General features: G+C 46.6%; 2 protein-coding genes across 3 annotated transcripts; one reads left to right on the top strand and one right to left on the bottom strand.

Annotated features, from left to right (window-relative positions):
• The first annotated feature begins 201 nt into the window (after nucleotides 1-201).
• On the top strand, nucleotides 202-10,154 carry FAM177B (family with sequence similarity 177 member B). Of its 2 annotated transcripts, none has more exons than XM_072139464.1 (6): nucleotides 202-414; nucleotides 1,601-1,643; nucleotides 5,000-5,148; nucleotides 6,932-6,998; nucleotides 9,346-9,443; nucleotides 9,535-10,154. In XM_072139464.1, the coding sequence occupies exons 3-6, from the start codon at nucleotides 5,068-5,070 to the stop codon at nucleotides 9,727-9,729; spliced, it is 441 nt and encodes a 146-aa protein (XP_071995565.1). In that variant the 5' UTR covers nucleotides 202-414; nucleotides 1,601-1,643; nucleotides 5,000-5,067; the 3' UTR covers nucleotides 9,730-10,154. The 2 variants fall into 2 exon arrangements, with proteins under 2 accessions (XP_071995565.1, XP_071995564.1); XM_072139463.1 differs by having other exon boundaries at nucleotides 4,996-5,148.
• Nucleotides 10,155-11,936: 1,782 nt separating this feature from the next.
• On the bottom strand, nucleotides 11,937-18,208 carry SOD2 (superoxide dismutase 2). The gene is made up of 5 exons (XM_072140075.1): nucleotides 18,052-18,208; nucleotides 15,948-16,141; nucleotides 12,984-13,100; nucleotides 12,730-12,909; nucleotides 11,937-12,250 (listed from the first exon to the last, which is right to left on the bottom strand). The coding sequence occupies exons 1-5, from the start codon at nucleotides 18,078-18,080 to the stop codon at nucleotides 12,105-12,107; spliced, it is 666 nt and encodes a 221-aa protein (XP_071996176.1). The 5' UTR covers nucleotides 18,081-18,208; the 3' UTR covers nucleotides 11,937-12,104.
• Between the last annotated feature and the right edge of the window lie 2,250 nt (nucleotides 18,209-20,458).

The raw sequence follows: 20,458 nt of genomic DNA, 5'->3' as shown, positions 1-20,458 counted from the left end.
CCTAGAATGGTTGATAACAGGGAACAATCGATTTTTTTTCATTACAATTCACAGAATTCCCTTCTGCAGTCCGGTTCCTGCGCTGTGTACACATAGAGTCCTGTGCGCTGTGTGTGAACACGTCCCGTGACTCAGGGCCGGGCACATATCTGATATGTGGAGAATTATGGACCTGCCCTAAAACTAAACACACGGTGTGACCAGGACAGACTGCTCGCCCACATCCTGCACACCAGGGGCGAGCAGTGATACCATCTCCATTACTTCCCCTCATTCAGTCATCATCTTAAAGGGGCGAGGACGATCCTCACCTACAGGGGCTGCCCAGGATTGGCTGCGGGTGCATGCGCCATGTGGCTCGGCTCCTGACATCACTTCTCGCTAGTCGCCAGAGATATTGGCAGCAGTTGGAAGGTAAGTAAAACTTTAACCCTTGTAAAAGTCTTGAGATTTGGGCAGGTCTAAGTCAGCGCTTAAAGGGATATTCCAGTCAGACCATTCCAGACGTAGACCACTGATCCACCAGTTCTGGGAAGTCTCATATATTTATAGAGGCGACTATACCTAGTGGGTATAAAGGACCCTTGTTCTGGGGAGCAGTTTGGACCTGAGTGGTTGGACTTGTATTAATACATCTTTAAATCAGCGGCTATACAGGATTTCGATCGCTATCTTCAGCTCACATTCATAGAAATGTCTTCACCTAATCATATATCCAGTTCTGTAACACAAATAATCACATTTTGTGATTTGAAAGGTTGAAAGTTGAGATTCTTATCTTTAATATGACACCAGAACTATGTTTCTGGGCGCACTAGAACCCAAGATAGGCGCATCTAAAGTGGCTGTTCTGCTTCAGCCTCTAAAAGTGACTCATCTCTGGCAAAAAGTCACTCGTCTCAGCTCATTTGCATACGACTTTGAAAGTAGGTAAATTGGCAAGACGTTTTTTTTTTTTTTTTTGCATAAAAGAAGGAATGCTACAAAGGATATGTCTTGCCCTATCTAATTAGTAGTTTGTGGGCAACGTGACTGAGGTAATCGTCTTATATTTGTTATCCGTGGCCTCCTTCCTTCTAAAATCTACTTTTTACATAGCCAGGATGGCTATGCCGAGGGGCGTTACCAGTGCCCCTCCATGCTGCAGCTTAGCAGGCTGTAACAGGAACACAGAGAACAGAAGGGAGGCAGAGACAGTGTAACAGCTTGCAAGTTTGTTACGCCCCCCCATAGCCCTTCTGGCTCATTAGCATAATTTCAAAAGTTGATTTTAGAAGAAATGAGGCCATGGATAAGACATATAGGAAGATACCACAGTCCCAGTGCCTGGATCTATGAGTAATGTCCCTGGGGTATCAGGATGGATTGTGATGGGAGATTTCCTTTAAATAATGCAAGACAAAAAACTCCTACAAATTATATATACGGTATATTTTTTGTGGCTTAAACCTTTTTGCATCTTGTTACCGGCTCCTGGTTCTCTTACCTGTCTTCCAGTCTGTGCGGATAATATCCCGTCCCCCCTGCCCCCCCCTTCCCTCGGGAGGCCGGCACTAGATGTCACTTGTAACTTTCACATCTCGATTTTCTTGTTTTTCAGAAAGAAGATGACAGAGGACATGGCGGACGGGGAGGCAGCACTGGTGAGTGACATCCACCTGCGCTGCATTATTTGCTATAGAAAGCTTTGTAGCCGGTGATTATTCGGCATTAAAGATACGCGAGACGCAAGTATTATAAACGTACAGACGCACTACTACGACCAGAAAACCCGAGATCTGCTGCCACTTCCTCGTTGTATTGGACGGTGGATTCAGTGACTTATAACATGTAACGTCTAGCAACGTGATCCTGTGAGATCAGTATATATAGGTACCGTATATACTCGAGTATAAGCCCACCCAAGTATAAACCGAGGCCCCTAATTTTACCACAAAAACCTGGTAAAACCTATATTTTTTTTTACTCGATTATAAGCAGAGTTTGGGTTTTCAGCCCATTTTTTTTGTGCTGAAAAACTAGGCTTATACTCGAGTATATGTGGTAAGTATTCAATACGTCATCAATTTCCTAGGCAAATCTATCTGTCATGGTGCTACTGACAGGACATTGTCACCTGATGTCGGAAAAAATCCATCCAATCCACACTCACGGAGAAATCAAACCCAAGATGTCCATAAATTAGCTAAGTATCAGGATTGCATTCTAATTACTGATTTGTTTTAGCCAGTGTCTCGACTTTCCATGTTTTTTGCACCTCTGTTTCTTCATATGTGTCTCATTATTACACACAATATATAAATCTCCATTTCTTTGGGATTATGGATTGGATGGGTTGTTACTGGTATCTGGTTAGAGTTTTGTGTATATTTACTTAGGAAATTGATGTCCTGTTCAATACTTTCCATATATACTCGAGTATAAGCCTAGTTTTTCAGCACAAAAAAATGTGCTGAAAACCCAAACTCGGCTTATACTCGAGTAAAAATATATTAAAACTCACCTTTCTGGCTTCCCCTGCTGGTTGCTATATACTGGGGCAGGCTATATACTGGTGGATATGGGCTGGCAGGCTATATATGGGGGGCAGGTGCTGGCTATATACTGGTGGATATGGGCTGGCAGGCTATATATGGGGGGCAGGTGCTGGCTATATACTGGTGGATATGGGCTGGCAGGCCATATATGGGGGGCAGGTGCTGGCTATATACTGGTGGATATGGGCTAGCAGGCTATATACTTGGGGGCAGGTGCTGGCTATATACTGGGGCAGGGGGCTGGCTATATACTGGTGGATATGGGCTGGCAGGCTATATACGGGGGGCATGTGCTGGCTATATACTGGTGGATATGGGCTGGCAGGCTATATACTGGGGGGCAGGTGCTGGCTATATACTATGGGGAAGGGTCCGGCAGGCTATAAACTGGGGAGCAGGTGCTGGCTATATACTGGTGGATATGGGCTGGCAGGCTATATACTGGGGGGCAGGTGCTGACTATATACTATGGGGAAGGGTCCGGCAGGCTATATACTGGGGAAGGGGGCTGGCTATATACTGGGAGATATGGGATGGCAGGCTATATACTGGGGGGCCGGTGCTGGCTATATACTATGGGGTCCGGCAGGATTTATACTTGGGAGGCTGTGACCAATGCATTTCCCATCCTCGGCTTATACTCGAGTCATTATGTTTTCCAAGGTTTTTGTGGTAAAATTCGGGGCCTCGGCTTATACTTGGATCGGCTTATACTCGAGTATTTTATTTTCCTATTTTAGTAGCCACAAAACAGCTGAAGTTACATTATATCAAGTTCAATTTCACGCAATCAAGGATAATTAATTTTTTGGGGACATATGCAGCTACCGGCAGAATTGGCCCAATCACATAAGAGCAATGGCTGCTGATGCTGTCATCACCTCCTCAGCCTCTGTGCACACTATGGAGCCTGGACAATGCATAGAAGTCTCTTACTACTCTGCTAATGACAGGACAGCATGAGGCGGCCATATTAATTTCACAAAATATGTAAAAAGTAAGCGTGGTATGATGCCGGAACATTCCTGATGTATTCTGTGTCCATTCACCAGCAAAAATGGCGTCCGGCCTCGCAAAACACCAGCAGTCACATGACTATAGAGTGTCGGGCCCACCGTAGGATTCTACGATCCTCTAGTGGGCCAGTCCGACGCTGAATGGAGCCATATTGTTGTAATTTTTTTTCTTAATACAATTTCTCCTTGGATCTGCCTTGGGCTCATTGCCCAGACACAATCATTAGTGGCTGATAATATTCAGGTATAGACACAGCGGGGGAGACTTATCAAACATGTCTGAGAGGAAAACTGTACAAGCTGCTCATAGCAACCAATCAAAGATCAGCTTTTATTCTACCACAATGGTTTATGAACTGGAAGCTGAGTTCTGATTGGTTGCCATGAGCAACTAGAACAGTTCTGCTCTCAGACACTTCTGCTAAATCTCCCCATAGACAAGGGACAGTCGGAGACAGAGACAGACAGTGAAAACCATAGTCAGAGGCAGTCAGAGACTTTCGGAGACGGAGACAGAAAGTGACAGTCGAAAACACTCAGAGACAGAAACGTTCAGAGACAGAAAAAGTCAGAAACAATCAGAGACAAACAGAGACGGTCAGAGAAAACCGAAGTCATAGACAGACAGTCATAGACAGACAGTCATAGACAGACAGTCATAGACAGACAGTCATAGACAGACAGTCATAGACAGACAGTCATAGACAGACAGTCATAGACAGACAGTCATAGACAGACAGTCATAGACAGACAGTCATAGACAGACAGTCATAGACAGACAGTCATAGACAGACAGTCATAGACAGACAATCATAGACAGACAGTCATAGACAGACAGTCATAGACAGACATTCATAGACAGACATTCATAGACAGACAGTCAGAGACAGACAGTCATAGACAGACAGTCAGGGTCAGAGATGGTCAGTGTATAATATAATATATAATATAATGGCGGAAGTCCGAGTCCCCACTCAAATCCAAGAAATACAGTCCTAGATCAAATAATGGAGTTAATGTAGAAGCTGACCTTACCTAATTTTTCGGGGACTTTCCCAATTTATCAAGCACTGTGAAATATTTTGAGTCTCAGTTTAGCAGATGAATTGGTAGAGACGGAGGTGAAGTCCTACAGACTGAGCACAGATCGGCGTATTAGACTCTCATCACATCGGGGGTTAAATCCTCAGCTCGCCAGATGAAATTTCCCGTTACCTGATCCGCCATTGTTCATCTCATTTGGAAATGACTCGTTATCCGAGGACGGATGAGTTACGGGAAACGTTACAAGTAACCTGCTCATCGCTCGCTCCGGCTCTAAGGACGTAACGTAACCCCCCACCCCCACCCCAGGGGGTTCTGATCTGACCGGGTGCTCACAAGTTTCTCCCTCGCAATCAGGTATAAGAACCAACATAATGACACCGTGATCTTCTCTCCAGAAAGAAATTGAACTGGGTGATGTGGAGAAGAGGCTCCCCAGGAGGATAATCCACTTTGCAAGCGGAGAAACCATGGAGGAGTTCAGTTCAGAGGAAGACGACGACGACGATGAAGAAGAAGAGCAGAAGATCGACTTCCGGAACGTGGACACGGTGTGAAATCTTATTATTAGTGTAACTTCATTAATACAGGCAGTCCCCGGGTTACGTACAAGATAGGGTCTGTAGGTTTGTACTTAAGTTGAGTTTGTATGTAAGTCGGAATCGTATACTTTATAAGTGTAACCCCAGCCAGAACTTTTTTGGTCTCTGTGACAATTGGATTTTAATAATGTTGGATTGTCATAAGAATCAATATTAACACTAAAGCTTCATTACAGACGCCTGTGATACCTGTTACAGCTGTTTATTGTAGCCTAAGGCTAAAGTACAGTAACTTACCAACATCCAGAGGTCTGTTTGTAACTAGGGGTCGTATGTAAGTCGAGTGTTCTTAAGTAGGGGACCGCCTGTATTAGTGTAACTTCATTAGTGTCTCTGCGGGAGAAGTGGGTTTTCTGCTTACGTAGACATCAATGTGACAAATTCTAGGAGTTGAATTGGACACCTCAGCTGGGAACCTTCCAGAAATTCTGCGTCACTACAGTACTACTGGACTTCAGAACCTGCAACTGGAAGTTCATGGGGGGAAGGGGTCAGAGGATCTACTTTGGACAATATGTGACCTCCTCGGACCATTGGACGCAACGTATTCTGGGGCTCATTTACTTACCCGGTCCAGTTGCGATCCCGCAACATGGATTCAGGTTCTGCCGGGATTCACTAAGTTCATGCGCCCGATATCCAGTAGGTGTCGCTGCTGCGCTGAGGTCCGCCGGAGTTCACCTGCTTTGCGACAAATTTCGGTTTTTAAATTCTGTGGTTTTTCCGAATCCGTCAGGTTGTCCGACAGCCACGCCCCCCCGATTTGTCGCGTGAAAGCTGGCGTGATTGCCCCAAATTCCTGGCTGCAATTCGGAGCAAAACGGAAAAAATCGGGAAACCCGTCGGAAGTGCGGCCGCAGAGCCCTTAGTAAATGAGCCCCTCTAAGTCACAAGTGACGTCCCTTGGCGTGAAGAGGCCACACATGGGTCACAGCTGGTTCCATGATCCCTGGAACATCCAACAAGTCACCGGCCCCCATAAACCAGAAGTACCAGAGTGACTTGGGAACAGGAGCAGGGTATGAAAACTTTTTTTGACACCCCAGTCCTCCTGGGTTTTTCAAATGTCCAATAGATCCGATAGTAGGTTCTGCCTTATGTTATCCCGTAATACTTCCCAACCTCATCTCAAGTTGTGCACAGTATTCAGGCCATTGGCTTCCTCGGAGATCTGTACATGCGCTGTAGTTCCTGCACCAGCACCGGGGGCAGAGCGCATGCGCGTATCATAGAGAAAGAGCTGCTGCGCATGTCCAGAGCTCTGGGGAAGCCGGCGGGGTGAATACAGTGCACAAGTTTGGATCAGGTTAGGAAGTATTACGGGATTAGGGAAAGATAGTTTGAGTTGAAAACATAAGTAACTATCATCGGATCTATCTCAATAGGTAAACTCCTGATGATAGGTTTCCTTTAGAATCTACTCCTACCGCTCAACCATGTGGGTCTAAGTTTTCAATTTCTCTTCTCCCAAATTTTTTTCTTTTGCCCCAGTGACAATTGGAGTTTCAAAATTTTTGCTGTAATGGGACCAATGATTATCAATAAAGCTTCATTACAGACACCTGACAGCTGATCATTGCAGTCTGGGACTATAGTAACATCCAGAGAGCTTCACCAGATGTCACAGGGGTCTGTCTGTAACTAGGGGTTGTCTGTAAGTCGGGTGTCCTTAGGGGACCGCCTGTATATACATCTGCTGTAGAGTTGGACTGATTCTTGCGTTTCTTAACAGAAGCAGATGAGCTGGAGAACATTTGTGCAATTCTGGATTCTCCGAGTGGCTACAACGGCCTTTTTCAGTAAGTTCTAATAACAATTCTATTACTTCTGTATCGATGCTCAGCAATAATAAAATCACTAATAAAACAATATTGTCGCCATTGAAATAGGTTATTTTATCCCGACATCACAACTCCTGCAAGCTAATAACATTTTAATATTAGGTGATTTTTTTTTTTTTTTAGCCCCGCCCCTTTGTCGCTGTGATAATAATGGGATTTTGTCTTCAATGATAACTCCTGGGAAACAGTAAAAGTCTGAAAACTTTACTAAGTGCCCTACACGATTGCTGGCTCCACCTTGTGGCGCTTTGTAAGCCGTCAGACTCCCTATAAAAACGAAGATCCCAGACTTCCCACATAGGGGGGGGGGGGGGTCATCAATTAGCCAGAAAAAGCATCTTTTGGATTAAGGGACTCATCATGTCCTCCCATTGTATTTAAAGGAACGCTCCAGTCACAGCTGACTCCAGGTTCTAGTAAGGCCGCGTTCACACGGTGCGTTTTGGTTGCGTTTACATTGCATTTTGTTTGAAACGGATTACAACAGCCGAGGAGATTTGCCTAATTACATTACTGTTAACATTTGCGTTTACAAAACACACGAGTTAACGTTGACTTAACACAGTCCATGTGATAATACTTTGTTTACATTGTTTTGTAAACACAAATGTTAACTGTAATGTAATCAGGCAAATCTCCTCTCCTCAGCTTTTGTAATGCGTTTCATGTAATGTGATGTAAACGCAACGCAACGTGTGAACGCGACCTCGGGATCTAGGAACACAATGATTATGATTCCGGCTCCTTCCTTTAGGCCCTGCACCATGTATTATCCAATGGGTTAGCTTAGACTAGCTTTAGGCCTAGTAAACTCCCCTCACAGTAACACAGCACATACTACAGATCAAGGATAGCCTAATTCTCTAAACAAAAAATCACTTTGATGTGATAAGGTGCCCAGTGGTACCAGTGGGTTCTCCCAGGACATGCCTCCCGATCCAGGAGCACCACAGCGTGAATAATGGGGCTCATTTACTTACCGGGTCCATTCGCGATCCAGCTGCGCGTTCTCCGGCGAGGATTCGGGTCTTCCGGCGATTCACTAAGGTCGTGCACCTGATGTCCAGGTGTCGCTGCTGCGCCGAGGTCTGCCGGAGTTCACCATCCAATCCTGGGTGCAGGTAAGTACGTGTCAAGCGACACCTTTTTTTTTTTTTAACTACGGCAGTTTTTCCCAATCCGTCGGGTTTTCCGACGGCCACGCCTCCCGAAGCGCCACAATCCGGTCGCATGTGCCAAAAACCCGGGGCAATTCGGCGCAAATCGGAAAAATTCGGGAAACCCGACGAAAAAAAAACGATTAGTAAATGATCCCCATTGTGTCTTCGTCCTGTCCCTTCTTACTGCTTTTAGAAGTATATTGTCAGGCTCCAAGGGTAGTGGACCCACTGGGACCGGAGTCTAAGTGGCACCGCCGCAAAGCGTATTGGACTTGTAGCGGCGTGGTACCACCAGGTGGCTCCACAGGCGCGACTTTGTCCATGGTGGCAGCCAAGGTGAGGTACAGAGTCGTTAAGCAGAATCTTAGTCAGGGACAGGCATTCGTTCAGGACGGGCAGCACCGGATCAGAGTCAGGGACGTAGCAAAAGGTCAAAGGCAGGCAGCAGAGGAACGTAGTCAGGCACAGAACCGGGGTCACAACGGGAATTCAGAACACGAGCACAGGGCATCAGGAAGACAGCTTTCTAAAAGGCACAAGGCGCAAAGATCCAGCGGGTGTGAAGGGAGAGGCTGGGTTATAAAGGATTCTGGGAATGACCAATCAACGGTGCGCTGGCCCTTTAAATCTTCGGGAGCCGGCGCACTCACCCGACCACCGAAGCCGGAACAGGTAAGTGGCGCTGGAGGACGGAGAGGGGCACGGGAGAGCCCGCGACCTAAGACATGTATATAAATCAATTTTCCTTCCTGTACTCGCTTGATAAGGAGAAGCTGAAAAAGTTTGTACTGATTCAACCCCATATATACAGTCAATAGATGTCTTATCACCTAACAGATGATAAGACAAACATCTTTAGCCTCTTCTCCTTATCTATCAGCAGTGTGAGGACTGCTTTATACTTTGGCCTCCGCTGAGCGTATACGTCACTCAGCAGGATGGAAAGATGTAGATTGCTTTTTGAACGGAATACAACATATCTTAGCCAAAAACACTGCCTCCGCCTGCCAGTACAAGTCTATGTATACATTGGGCGTATACGTCGGGAGCTTTCCTGGCCTATACACAAAACGAGATGTGACCCGAACCTATATATATATATGTCCATAGCATAACTCAGACTGTCCCTTCTCTTTCCCTTTCAGCTTGTGACTACCTCGGGGGGCAGCTGGCAACCCTGTTTGGTCTCAATGTTCCTAAATATCAGTACGCCATCGATGAATACCAGAGGGCGCAGGAGATGGTGAGACAATATAAGATTTCGGAAGAGATCTGGTAATAAGAGATGACGAAAGCAAATCTTTTGATCAATGTAATTTCATCAAATTCTTCAGGACAGCGACGACGACTACGAAGAACCCGATGGGGAAGGTGTGAGGGGAACCGGAGACCAGAATGCCCCCGATGAAAGACATCACTTACAGATGCAGAGTCTGGAATACGGGACCATCCAGGTGACGGACCATAATCCAGAACTGGAGGATAAGTATCAGGTGGACTCTGAGATCAACCTCCAACCGGGACCATGACTCCATCGACAGACGCCAAGATGGTTGTGTATCTTCCAAAGAGCGGAGCCGGCTCTTCCAACGTTCCGTCATTCACCCAAAGCCAATGAACCTCCAGCAGGATAACGGATGGAATATTTCCCATAAATAAGTATTAAAAAACTGGAGAAGCTGACAAAGCCACAACTTCTGAAACAGGAGAACTTGGCTTTCGTGGATGCAGCTTATGGCAGGACTTGGTTTGGCTGTCGGTGGCCCAGTGATGGGTCTTACGTGTCCCATCCATTGGACAGTCCCACTAGAACATCCATATGAGGAGCTATTCATGAGGAGAAGCCTTCTTCCATCCAGAGTTGGACACTTTAAGTTGAAGCCAAAGTGAGGATTGATCTTTACTCGTTATGATTATTTTGTGATTTATTTGACTTGTAAATTTAGAGTTTACTACAGAATTTTCTTAGAGTCTGCTGGATTATTTAATAATGGGGGGGGGGGGGGGGGGTGCGGGTTTGAGACGTTGTGATCTCTAAACATCTAGACAAGTGATGAAGATAAGAGGACCTTCTCTACACCTAGAGGAGGCACGATGGAACTGGCTGCACCAGGATGTGGTGACCGATACCGGGTACAGGAGGGGATGGGTAACTTTAAAGAAAAAGTACCTTATATACTCGAGTATAAGCCTAGTTTTTCAGCACAAAATTTGTGCTCAAAAACCCTAACTCGGCTTATACTCGAGTCAACTAAAACATAAAGACAAAACTCACCTTTCTGATGTCACCCGTAGGTCCTCTTCTGTCTGAGACAGTCTGAGACAGAAGAGGACCTATGGGGGACGTCGGAAAGATGAGTACAGTGTTATTTTTTTTCCTACTACAGGGGCTGGGTAGGCTGTATGCTACAGGGGCTGGGCAGGCTGTATGCTACAGGGGCTGGGCAGGCTGTATGCTACAGGGGCTGGGCAGGCTGTATGCTACAGGGGCTTGCAGACTATATACTGGGAGGCTGTAACCAATGCATTTCCCACCCTCGGCTTATACTCGAGTCAATAGGTTTTCCCAGTTTTTTGTGTTGAAATAAGGGATCTCGGCTTATACTCTAGTATATACGGTATATAACATTATGGGAACTCGATTTTTTTTATTTATAGTTCAGGTGCCTCGGAGAACCAGGTTTTGCTTGACAATGAGAAACCGATAGAGATGAGCGGACACAACGTTCCCATTTTGTTCGCATTGGTTACTAGAGATGAGCGCACCCAGCGTTCCCGTTCCACTGCACGTCTGGGATGTATTTACAGTTTGGCAGCAGAACAACCAATCCAGCAAATTGACGCCGCCCCTAACAACCAATCATAGCCACGGCTAGTTGTTAGGGGGCGTCAATTTGCCGGATTGGTTGTTCGGCTGCCAAACCGGCAATATGTTCTGGAACGTTAGGTGCGCTCATCTCTAGTATCCATTGCTCTTAGAATTAGTGTAAAAGCTCAGGCCACCAGGATACTGAGAAGCCAAATATCCCACTGGAATGAGAATAGATTACCGACACAGGTCCAAGAGGGGATCTACATTTCTAAAACAGAAAACGATGGCAGGTTCTTGCATTAGATATTTAACCAATGTACAAGAGACCTACATGATGCCCCCGTCACAGATTCTTCTATAGACTGGTGCATGATACATAATCTACTGAAATACAACTGTAAGACCCTGTGAAGAAATAATAAGTGGCAGCGCTGTTCAAAGTGTTGTCCACATGTCTTGTGGGAAATCCCAGAATGTTCAAGTAATTCAGCAGCCCTGCAGACTCTCCAGGATTCTTTGTTTACATGCCTGAGCTCCAATGAATAGGAGGAGCTGTAGCAGGAGAGTTGTAACTCATCCTGCTCCCTCCCCTCTTCCTGTCTCTGTCAGTGAGGACAGAGAGAAATACAGTGGCGCCATGAGGATGGACTGGAGCAATGATAGAGGGGAAGCTGTGTGTATATGCAGAGGGCAGCATGGGGAGAACAGGGAAAGGCTGGAGCTCTCAAATGAGGCAAAGACTCAGGTACATATACACGCGTGGGTTGAGCACTGATCGTGGCTGTTAACCCATTAAATGCTGACCATTAAATTGCTGGAGGCCTCTACATTTTTTGGCTGGGTTTTTCCTCTCCCTGTGATGTCATCGGGGAGCGACAGTCTTTTACCATGACACCCTGGAGACATATATTGCAATAAGAGACCTTGTAACAATATTTGCCAGTTTATTGTCAGAAGACACAAAGCAAAACCCTTCCCGGGTCGTAGACATGTGATAAGTGCTGTAACCAGGCGACTAGAAGACAAGAACCAAAATCCTACAGGGACCCCAGTATGACGGGTCCTAAGTGCTGATCATGGGCGGAGCAGAGGTCACTTTTTGCAGGCCCGGAATCTCTCCGTTACATTCTCCCAGTTGATGACGTTCCAGATGGCTTTCAGATAGTCGGGTCTGACGTTCTTGTACTGCAGGTAGTAGGCGTGCTCCCACACATCGATCCCCAGGAGAGGGACCAGACCTGCAACGCACAAGACAAGTCTTACGGCTCAGGGAGAAGAGGTCCTTTAATCCTCGCCCACCCCCTGGCTCCCACGTTTCTGGTTTCAGGCCCTGCCCTGGGCTGACCACGGTATCTGCTTCATCCAATCAGGTCTGAGGAGGACACTTTTTGGATGCAGGGCCCCAGTAATGGTGACACAGGAACTGTACAGGTCAAATAAGTTGTACCCCCCACATCATGCCTTTTGAGGGCATCAAAGTGCTAAAAATCACATGTTCAATTTTGTTCATGTTAGAACTCAAAATTTTTTTTTTTTTACAAAATGGGTAGACCCCATGGGTAAAATTAATCAATAAATTCTACACACCCCAAAATGGTGGCATTCACAAATTTAAGTTGCCCACCAAAAAACCAAGCCTGCACCGGGCAATGATCAATTACTGAAGCTGTCGTCTTGACCAGGAGCCAATAGAGGAGAAGGTTGGGCAGGGTCTCACCTGTTGTCCCCTGTAGTGGGTCCTGATTGGCACACGTAGCGACTTGCAGGCGATTAGCTTCCTTGTTGTACCCGAGCCAACCCCATCCGGATCCCTGGACGGCCACCGAGGCAGTGGTCATCTTCTCCTTGAACTTTTCGAAGGAGCCGAAGTCCCGTTTTATTGCCTCCAGCAGGTCACCTGACGTGCACATGCGTGTTTATTGGTGGACGGTCACATACGGTACATGACGATGAGTGACCCTGTATACTGACCTTGAGGTTCTCCACCGCCATTGGGAGAAAGATTTGTCCAGAATATGGCGTGATTCACATGACCACCTCCATTAAATTTAAGAGCCGGCTGGAGGGCGACCTGAGCCGTCACATCCCCTGCAAGTGCATCCCAGAGAGAGGTTACACGTCACATCCAGGACATAAAGGTCCAAATGTGGAGGAGGAGGAGGAAGAAAAGTGAAGGCAGAGGAAGAGGAGGAGGAAGAAAGAAAGAAAAGTGAAGGAAGAGGAGGAAGAAAGAAAGAAAAGTGAAGGAAGAGGAGGAAGAAAGAAAGAAAAGTGAAGAAAGAGGAGGAAGAAGAGGAAGAAGAGTAAGAGGAGGAAGAAAGAAAGAAAGAAAGAAAAGTGAAGGAAGAGGAGGAAGAAAGAAAGAAAGGTGAAGGAAGAGGAGGAAGAAAGAAAGAAAAGTGAAGAAAGAGGAGGAAGAAGAGGAAGAGGAGGAAGAAAGAAAGAAAGAAAAGTGAAGGAAGAGGAGGAAGAAAGAAAGAAAGAAAAGTGAAGGAAGAGGAGGAAGAAAGAAAGAAAAAGTGAAGGAAGAGGAGGAAGAAAGAAAGAAAAAGTGAAGGAAGAGGAGGAAGAAAGAAAGAAAAGTGAAGGAAGAGGAGGAGGAGAAAGAAAGAAAAGTGAAGGAAGAGGAGGAAGAAAGAAAGAAAAGTGAAGGAAGAGGAGGAAGAAAGAAAGAAAAGTGAAGGAAGAGGAGGAAGAAAGAAAGAAAAGTGAAGGAAGAGGAGGAGGAGGAGGAGGAGAAAGAAAAGTGAAGGAAGAGGAGGAAGAAAGAAAGAAAAGTGAAGGAAGAGGAGGAGGAGGAGGAGGAGGAGGAGGAGAAAGAAAAGTGAAGAAAGAGGAGGAAGAAGAGGAAGAGGAGGAAGAAAGAAAGAAAAGTGAAGGAAGAGGAGGAGGAGAAAGAAAAGTGAAGAAAGAGGAGGAAGAAGAGGAAGAGGAGGAAGAAAGAAAGAAAAGTGAAGGAAGAGGAGGAGGAGAAAGAAAAGTGAAGAAAGAGGAGGAAGAAGAGGAAGAGGAGGAAGAAAGAAAGAAAAGTGAAGGAAGAGGAGGAAGAAAGAAAGAAAGGTGAAGGAAGAGGAGGAAGAAAGAAAGAAAAGTGAAGGAAGAGGAGGAAGAAAGAAAGAAAAAGTGAAGGAAGAGGAGGAAGAAAGAAAGAAAAGTGAAGGAAGAGGAGGAAGAAAGAAAGAAAAGTGAAGGAAGAGGAGGAGGAGGAGGAGGAGAAAGAAAAGTGAAGGAAGAGGAGGAAGAAAGAAAGAAAAGTGAAGAAAGAGGAGGAGGAGGAGGAGGAGAAAGAAAAGTGAAGGAAGAGGAGGAAGAAAGAAAGAAAAGTGAAGGAAGAGGAGGAAGAAAGAAAGAAAAGTGAAGGAAGAGGAGGAGAAAGAAAAGTGAAGAAAGAGGAGGAAGAAGAGGAAGAGGAGGAAGAAAGAAAGAAAGAAAAGTGAAGGAAGAGGAGGAAGAAAGAAAGAAAAGTGAAGGAAGAGGAGGAGAAAGAAAAGTGAAGAAAGAGGAGGAAGAAGAGGAAGAGGAGGAAGAAAGAAAGAAAGAAAAGTGAAGGAAGAGGAGGAGGAGGAGAAAGAAAAGTGAAGGAAGAGGAGGAGGAGGAGAAAGAAAAGTGAAGGAAGAGGAGGAAGAAAGAAAGAAAAAGTGAAGGAAGAGGAGGAAGAAAGAAAGAAAAGTGAAGGAAGAGGAGGAAGAAAGAAAGAAAAGTGAAGGAAGAGGAGGAGGAGAAAGAAAAGTGAAGGAAGAGGAGGAAGAAAGAAAGAAAGAAAAGTGAAGGAAGAGGAGGAAGAAAGAAAGAAAAGTGAAGGAAGAGGAGGAAGAAAGAAAGAAAAGTGAAGGAAGAGGAGGAGGAGAAAGAAAAGTGAAGGAAGAGGAGGAGGAGGAGGAGGAGGAGAAAGAAAAGTGAAGGAAGAGGAGGAGGAGGAGGAGGAGAAAGAAAAGTGAAGGAGGAGGAGAAGAAAGAAAAGTGAAGGAGGAGGAGGAGGAGGAGAAAGAAAAGTGAAGGAAGAGGAGGAAGAAAGAAAGAAAAGTGAAGGAAGAGGAGGAAGAAAGAAAGAAAAGTGAAGGAAGAGGAGGAGGAGAAAGAAAAGTGAAGGAAGAGGAGGAGGAGGAGGAGGAGGAGAAAGAAAAGTGAAGGAAGAGGAGGAGGAGGAGGAGGAGAAAGAAAAGTGAAGGAGGAGGAGAAGAAAGAAAAGTGAAGGAGGAGGAGGAGGAGGAGGAGAAAGAAAAGTGAAGGAAGAGGAGGAAGAAAGAAAGAAAAGTGAAGGAAGAGGACTAAGAAGAAAGAAAAGTGAAGGAAGAGGAGGAAGAAGAAAGAAAAGTGTAGGAAGAGGAGGAGGAGAAAGAAAAGTGAAGGAAGAGGAGGAGGAGGAGAAAGAAAAGTGAAGGAAGAGGAGGAGGAGGAGAAAGAAAAGTGAAGGAAGAGGAGGAGGAGGAGGAGGAGAAAGAAAAGTGAAGGAAGAGGAAGAGGAGGAGGAGAAAGAAAAGTGAAGGAAGAGGAGGAGGAGAAAGAGGAGAAAGAAAAGTGAAGGAAGAGGAGGAGGAGGAGGAGGAGAAGAAAGAAAAGTGAAGGAAGAGGAGGAGGAGGAGAAGAAGAAAGAAAAGTGAAGGAAGAGGAGGAGGAGGAGGAGGAGGAGGAGAAAGAAAAGTGAAGGAAGAGGAGGAGGAAGAAAGAAAAGTGAAGGAAGAGGAGGAGGAAGAAAGAAAGTGAAGGAAGAGGAGGAGGAAGAAAGAAAAGTGAAGGAAGAGGAGGAGGAAGAAAGAAAAGTGAAGGAAGAGGAGGAGGAAGAAAGAAAAGTGAAGGAAGAGGAGGAGGAAGAAAGAAAAGTGAAGGAAGAGGAAAGAAAAGTGAAGGCAGAGGAGGAGAAGATGTGAAGGCAGAGGAGATGTTGTAGCAGAATACAAAGCCTGTAGGTGGCCCTGGAGCTTGGTGTCACTTACCTTTGGCCATGGCCTCAGCATATTTCTCTTCTGCCACGTTGAGGTTGTTCACGTACGTGGCGTGGTGTTTGCTGTGGTGGAGCTGCATGATCTCCGCACTGATGTGAGGCTGGAGCGCGCCATAGTCGTAGGGTAGGTCCGGTAACGTGTGCTTCTGTCTGGAGGCCAAAACCGGAGCCAGTCTGAGGCTCGTCCTAGATTTAGGAAAATTAAAACAAAGCAGATTATTAAGCTTTTGCGCTGCAGACGTTGCGGATATATGTGGGGCTTATTGTGTAGGGGTTTATAGATTTAGGGCTCACGACCACGGCCGGTCCCGGTTTCACAGACAGTCCACGCTGAGGAGGACAGGACACGTATGATGCAAGGAATCCCTTCTTCCCCACAAAAAAGCAGCGGCTGAGTAATCATGCTGCACTGTGATTGGTCGATGAAATCCATAGAGCGCACGGTCCTTGATTCACAGACTGATTGAGTTAATAGAAAAGCCCATAGAGAGGCCTCAATGTGTAAACACCGAGTACGTCCCCATCAATCGTCAGTCATAGCACTATTAAAAAAAAACTTAAAGGGCTTGTCCATGATTTGAAAACATACAACTTTCTTCCAAAAAACAGCGCCACACCTGACCATAGGTAGTGCATGGTAATGCAGCTAAGTCCCTTCCATGTCAATACAGCAGAGGTGCAATACCAGCACTAACCACGGACAGGTGTGGCGCTGCTTTTAGAAGAACGCAGCCATGATTTTCAACCTCTGGACAACCCCTTTAAAATGACATTTTTATAAAGAAGCAAAATAAAGTATATTCGGAATGTGATTACTATGACTTTTACTGACACAATATATAAAAATGTTTAGTTGCGCTTTAACTTTTAAATTGTACATTTTTGGAGTTGTGGTGTGACTGCGGAGCCGCCCTCCATGTGACACGGATTAGGTTTTAAAGCTCGTTGCAGGGAGTAAACCTGCTCGCCACCAGGTAACGCCAGCAGTAACACCCCGCCGATGTCTAGAAAAGAGGGAGCCACGTGATAGAAGTGTCCAGGGTTGAAACTAAATTTCCGCAAAGTTGCAATACTACATACTACCTATGTACAGGAGCAGCGCCGTTTTGGAAAGAAATTAACCGTGTTTTCAAACGGACAACCCCTTCCTTTCAGGGGGGGGGGGGAGGGCGGGGGTAACGGAGGGGAGCGCGGGGGTAACGGAGGGGAGCGCGGGGGTAACGCGGCTCTGCAGCCCAGATCTTTCTTCCTCTAAGCAGCTGGACATTTCCCTGTGACTGCAGCCCCCGAGCCCCCGCACCGTCCTGGGCACAGTCCAAAGTTACATAACTGGCAGAGAGGAGACAGCGGCTGCCATCCGCTCAGTGCAGGGGGACAGCAGGCTGCGACACGGGCAACACGGGCACTCACCTGCCGCAGGGAACTGCTATGACATGGGCGACATGCGAAATGGGGGCGCGCTGCGACATGGGCACTGCAAGCACTCATCTGCAGCAGGGCATGCTGTAACACGGGCACACGCTGCAACTCCCCCGGCACACAGCATGCTATAACACGGGCGCTGCTATAACATGGGCACTGCTGCTATAACACAGGCACACGCTGGGACATGGGCAACACTAGCACTCACCTGCTGCAGCGCATGCTGTAACATGGGTAAGCGGTGCAACTCCCCTGGCACACAGCCTGCTATAACATGGGCACACAGTGTAACATGGGGCACCGCTGCTATAACATGGGCACACAGTGTAACATGGGGCACCGCTGCTATAACATGGGCACACAGTGTAACACGGGCACACGCTGCAACTCCCCTGGCACACAGCCTGCTATAACATGGGCGCTGCTATAACATGGGCACACAGTGTAACATGGGGCACCGCTGCTATAACATGGGCACACGCTGGGACATGGGCACCACTAGCACTCACCTGCTGCAGCGCATGCTGTAACATGGGTAAGCGGTGCAACTCCCCTGGCACACAGCCTGCTATAACACGGGCACACAGTGTAACATGGGGCACCGCTGCTATAACATGGGCACACAGTGTAACATGGGGCACCGCTGCTATAACATGGGCACCACTAGCACTCACCTGCCGCACACTCGGAGACCACACAACATGCTGGCTGGCGGTGACGCTGCAGGGACTGTCAGGGTAGACGCTGGAAGGTCAGGTCTACAAGTAGCTGTGATGTCACTGGTCACATGGTGCTAGAGATCATGTGACCAGGGCTATGTGGGCGGGGCTTCCTGCTGTGGGCGTGAATGTGCAGAGACTCTGTATAACACCCGGTATACAGAAAAGTATAAATACATAGAAGAATTATATCCACACGTATCCATGTATCAGACTGTAGCCACTCCGGAATCCATTCACTTAACCCTTCCATGGCCGGGGTCTTTGGATCACTTCTTTTAAACAGTTTATACAAACCATAAGAATTTTTGCTCAGCTTTTTTTTTTTTTTACAACTTTTTTTTTCTCTGGAAACGCATATGCGATGTGTCCGAGGCCCCTCCCCCTGTGCGCTAGCGTCGCGTTATGAACGGACGCCTAGCGGAACGTGTGAACACGCCCTTAAAAGTGGCAGCTCGGTCTCTGGCTACCTGCACGGGGCATGTGCAATATGGATGTATATAATCATACGGCAGTTGTGAAAGGGTTAATTGGTGGCATGGACAGATAAGCGGTCCTGTTTCTGAGGCCGCGGTCACACGCACCGCTAGACGTCCGTTCATAGCGCGACGCTAGCGCACAGGGGGAGGTCCTCGGCCCCAGGACCTCCCCCTGTGCGCTAGCGTCGCGCTATGAACGGACGTCTAGCGGTACGTGTGACCGCGGCCTAAGGCTGTGTTCACACATCGTGTTCTGTTTGCGTTAACGCATGCAGTTTCAAATACATCAGAGAAGAGGATATTTGCCTAATCACGTTGCGTCAACAAAACTCACACGTTAACACAATGCGTACGCATGTGTGTAAACGTAACTTTCGCATGTTGCGTTTTGAAAACTCATTACAGCAGCTGAGGAGAGGTGATTTGCCTAATGACATTTACTGTTAACATTTGCGTTTACAAAACACATCATAAATGCAACGTTAACGCGTGCTTTAGCAATATGTTAACATAACGTTAACACATGCTTACAATAATGTACCTAGGCAAATCACCTCTCCTTAACTGCTGCAATGTGTTGTGAAACATGTGAACGCGTTTACACGAAGCGTTGCGACACATATTTTTGCTGCGTTTTTTGACGCATTCAGTCATTATCAGATGCTGCGGTTGCATGTCCTTAGCAGATGCAGTTGAAACGCAATGTAACCTCAGCATGTGATCCAGGCTGAAGCCTTTGGAATGTGTCACAAAACGCATCGAAAAACGTAACGCAACGCATCGTGTGAACACATTCAGTTATTCAGATGCAGTTTTTGGAGGGGCGCGGTCACGCAGTCCGTTTTGCACCGCATTACAACCGCTGAGATGACGTGATTTGCCTAATTACATTACTATTAACATTACTATTAACATTTGTGTTTCCAAAACGCAGTGCAAACGCGACGCTAACGCATGCGTTAACAAAACGCAAACGTGAACGCGCGCATTTCCACTGCGTTTTGTAAACACAAATGTTAATAGTAATGTAATTAGGCAAATCACGTCTTCTTAGCGGTCGTAATGCGGTTCAAAACGCAAAACGCACACATGTGACAGCGCCCCAAAGCACGGATGGATCAATATAAGACACATAATTGAAAGGTGCTGCACCTCCTCTTTTTTGGATATCAATAACTGCATCCGAAAAAATGGACGTGTGTATGTGGCCTGAGGGCGCGTTCACACGTTGCGTTTTGGTTGCGTTTTCATTGCGTTTTAAACGCATATACAACAGCTGAGGAGAGGTGATTTGCCTAATTACATCACTGTAAACGTTTCCGTTTACAAAACGCATCGTAAACGCGATGTTAACGCATGCGTTTTGTTAACACGTGCGTTAACATTGCGTTTACAAACGTAAACGGTAATGTAATTAGGCAAATTACATCACATCAGCTGTTGTATATGCGTTTCAAATGCAATGAAAACGCAACCAAAACGCAACGTGTGAACGCGCCCTGAGGGTGATGGCACACATGGCGTTTTTGGTCCGTTTTTCCTGATTATCTTAATTAACAGGTTCTAAGCAGCCAAATGCATGGTAAAGGTTAAAAAACGGCCAAAAAGCGGATGTTCAGTATTTCACATGCAGTTTCGGACGTCCAAACCAGCCGTGGAGTGAAAAAAGAGGAGCCGCAGCTTCTCCCCATGAAATGTGGAATGATCCATTATGATCCACATCTGCTTTTGGCTTCAAAAACTGCATCTGAAAACCTGAAGGTGTGAACGCAGCCTCAGCACTGTAGTCTGTCCTGATGTACGGTGCACTGGGAGAGGCTGTCCCCTACGCCTGCCATGCTGCCCGCCCCCCCTCCCCCTATGGCTCCGCCTCCCGGGAGGGG

The sequence above is a fragment of the Engystomops pustulosus genome, chromosome 3 (assembly GCF_040894005.1).
Source record: "Engystomops pustulosus chromosome 3, aEngPut4.maternal, whole genome shotgun sequence".
NCBI lineage: Eukaryota > Metazoa > Chordata > Amphibia > Anura > Leptodactylidae > Engystomops > Engystomops pustulosus.
This window is presented reverse-complemented; position numbering and strand designations above follow the sequence as displayed.